The sequence below is a fragment of the Aphanomyces invadans genome (assembly GCF_000520115.1).
Source record: "Aphanomyces invadans strain NJM9701 unplaced genomic scaffold supercont1.20, whole genome shotgun sequence".
Lineage (NCBI taxonomy): Eukaryota > Oomycota > Saprolegniomycetes > Saprolegniales > Verrucalvaceae > Aphanomyces > Aphanomyces invadans.
In genome coordinates this window covers 845,493-848,008 of record NW_008580165.1, presented here as the reverse complement: position 1 = coordinate 848,008, position 2,516 = coordinate 845,493, and the positions used below count along the sequence as shown (strand labels likewise).

General features: G+C 54.7%; 1 protein-coding gene across 1 annotated transcript; it reads right to left on the bottom strand.

The window, feature by feature from the left end:
* Positions 1 to 506: 506 nt before the first annotated feature.
* Positions 507 to 2,267, bottom strand: H310_09350 (hypothetical protein). The gene is made up of 2 exons (XM_008875399.1): positions 1,572 to 2,267; positions 507 to 667 (listed from the first exon to the last, which is right to left on the bottom strand). The coding sequence occupies exons 1-2, from the start codon at positions 2,043 to 2,045 to the stop codon at positions 518 to 520; spliced, it is 624 nt and encodes a 207-aa protein (XP_008873621.1). The 5' UTR covers positions 2,046 to 2,267; the 3' UTR covers positions 507 to 517.
* Positions 2,268 to 2,516: the final 249 nt, after the last annotated feature.

Genomic DNA, 2,516 nt, shown 5'->3' with positions numbered 1-2,516 from the left:
AAGCCACGACTGGCGAATTGCTTGGTCCCAATTCATACAAGTTGACCTTTTCGTTGAAGCACCACAAGGGTCATGACGGGGAGGCAACAACGCGCGAAGATGATGATGCATGTCACGTACTAGTACTTGATATTGGATGTCCTACACTGAGTTCACGGGAATCTCGAGCGAGTAGTTAACCACTTAGAGCCACCCAACGTTGTGGAATGTCAGCCACTGACCGAAGCCTCCCGAATGCTTATGCTCGCACCAATACAAATGTTGGCTTTCTTGGATGTCAATGCCCTTCCAATGGCAAGCATCGCAGATAGGATGCACCTGGATGTCGCCTTCCTTTGCACGGAACGATGTGCCGTTGCATGCCACCTTGGGACGGCGATTTCAAGTCGAACTTCGCAACTCCATGAGGAGCTCCGCTATCGGCACGCGGATCGCCAGACAAAATCAATCGACCACCCACATGCAGAGCGAAGTGTAAATATTGAATACGTTAGTTTTCCAATGAACTGTTGGCGACTTAAGCCATTGCTGTGTGTCGAGGAAGCGACGGCAGGACGCGACGAATGATCGAGTCGACAAACCGCTGCAACGTGGGTTTCTGCACCGACCCTTTGATCGACTTTTGGCGCTCCAGTCTCCCGACCGAGACGGTCAGCGACCCTTGCCTCTTCAAAGCCGGCAGCTTGTGGCCTACTGTCTTGCACCACGCCGAGATGCGCTCCATCGACTCGTATAGACGCTCCATGTCGGTCGCGCAGCTGATGCGAATGTACCCGGACGCGGCGGGACCAAAGAACTTCTCCGAACCCGGCACGACGCTGACCTGCGCGTCGTCCCGCAGCCGCTGCACCACCTCCTCCGACGACATCGGCAACGCAGCCGTCATCTTGGCCCACACCAAGAACGTCCCTTGCGGCACCACGCACTCAAAACATCCCGTGCGGTTCAACGCCTCGGCCACCAGCGCCGTCGCACACCACCACTGGAAAGTTTGGTCCCAGTGTTGTTCGATGACCCCGATATGTGCTTGGTCGACTTCTTTTGAAGCTGTTCGAAAACATGTTCAGATCCTCGCAAGGTTTGGTCGATACGATGTCAGCCACTGACTGAAGCCTCCCGAATGCTTACGCTCGCACCAATACAAATGTTGGCTTTCTTGGATGTCAATGCCCTTCCAATGGCAAGCATCGGACGAAACGCAGGTAGGATGCACCTGGATGTCGCCTTCCTTTGCACGGAACGATGTGCCGTTGCATGCCACCTTGGGACGGCGATTTCAAGTCGAACTTCGCAACTCCATGAGGAGCTCCGCTATCGGCACGCGGATCGCCAGACAAAATCAATCGACCACCCACATGCAGAGCGAAGTGTAAATATTGAATACGTTAGTTTTCCAATGAACTGTTGGCGACTTAAGCCATTGCTGTGTGTCGAGGAAGCGACGGCAGGACGCGACGAATGATCGAGTCGACAAACCGCTGCAACGTGGGTTTCTGCACCGACCCTTTGATCGACTTTTGGCGCTCCAGTCTCCCGACCGAGACGGTCAGCGACCCTTGCCTCTTCAAAGCCGGCAGCTTGTGGCCTACTGTCTTGCACCACGCCGAGATGCGCTCCATCGACTCGTATAGACGCTCCATGTCGGTCGCGCAGCTGATGCGAATGTACCCGGACGCGGCGGGACCAAAGAACTTCTCCGAACCCGGCACGACGCTGACCTGCGCGTCGTCCCGCAGCCGCTGCACCACCTCCTCCGACGACATCGGCAACGCAGCCGTCATCTTGGCCCACACCAAGAACGTCCCTTGCGGCACCACGCACTCAAAACATCCCGTGCGGTTCAACGCCTCGGCCACCAGCGCCGTCGCGGCTGGCAATGCGTGGCAAACGCCTGGTTCCATCCCACACGACCACGTTCGACTTCGGCAGCGAGTACTCCCAAGTCGACCATGAACTCGTCTGCTCCCTCCCTGCTCTTTGGTTGTGTTCACACTCGTCTTGCGTACTCTTGGAAGTGTGGTGTTTGTTATCTTCACGTGACTCATGCCGGCGGCAAATAATTTGCTTTGAAGCGATCGTACATCTACGAGGGGTTTGCAAACCCGGCGTTGCTTTGGCAGCCGATTGAGATGAGAGCGGAAAACGGCACTCGAAGTCTAATAGAGTGCAGATGTTCATCACATCTCTGAAAATGGCCTCATTAGACGTGACCGGGTTTTTTGCAAGGCTGGTACTGTAGATTGGCAAATTTCAATACAGGCCATTCCACTTACGGACGCAGATTCAAGACATAGCAATCTCATGCACCCGGATGACTTGGAGGTGCTGGCTGGATCGAAGGTTCCTGGGGCATCCCTCATCAAGCATCGTTTTCTGCGTCCATATCCTGCGAATTGGTAACATAAGTGTTAATTGTGACCTGATACCAGCAGCGAGGCGTACACAACGCAAGCTGTTCATGTTAGGAATTGTGAATGGCCACATAGCTGAGTTATTCACACCTGACACAGGCAAAA

Excerpts from the sequence above, each read along its gene's own strand:
- H310_09350 (XM_008875399.1), bottom strand. The coding sequence starts at position 2,045 with ATGAGTCACGTGAAGATAACAAACACCACACTTCCAAGAGTACGCAAG. Across the intron at positions 668-1,571 it reads CAGTAGGCCACAAGCTGCCG|AGGCAAGGGTCGCTGACCGT; the intron begins GCTTTGAAGAGG and ends CCGGCTTTGAAG.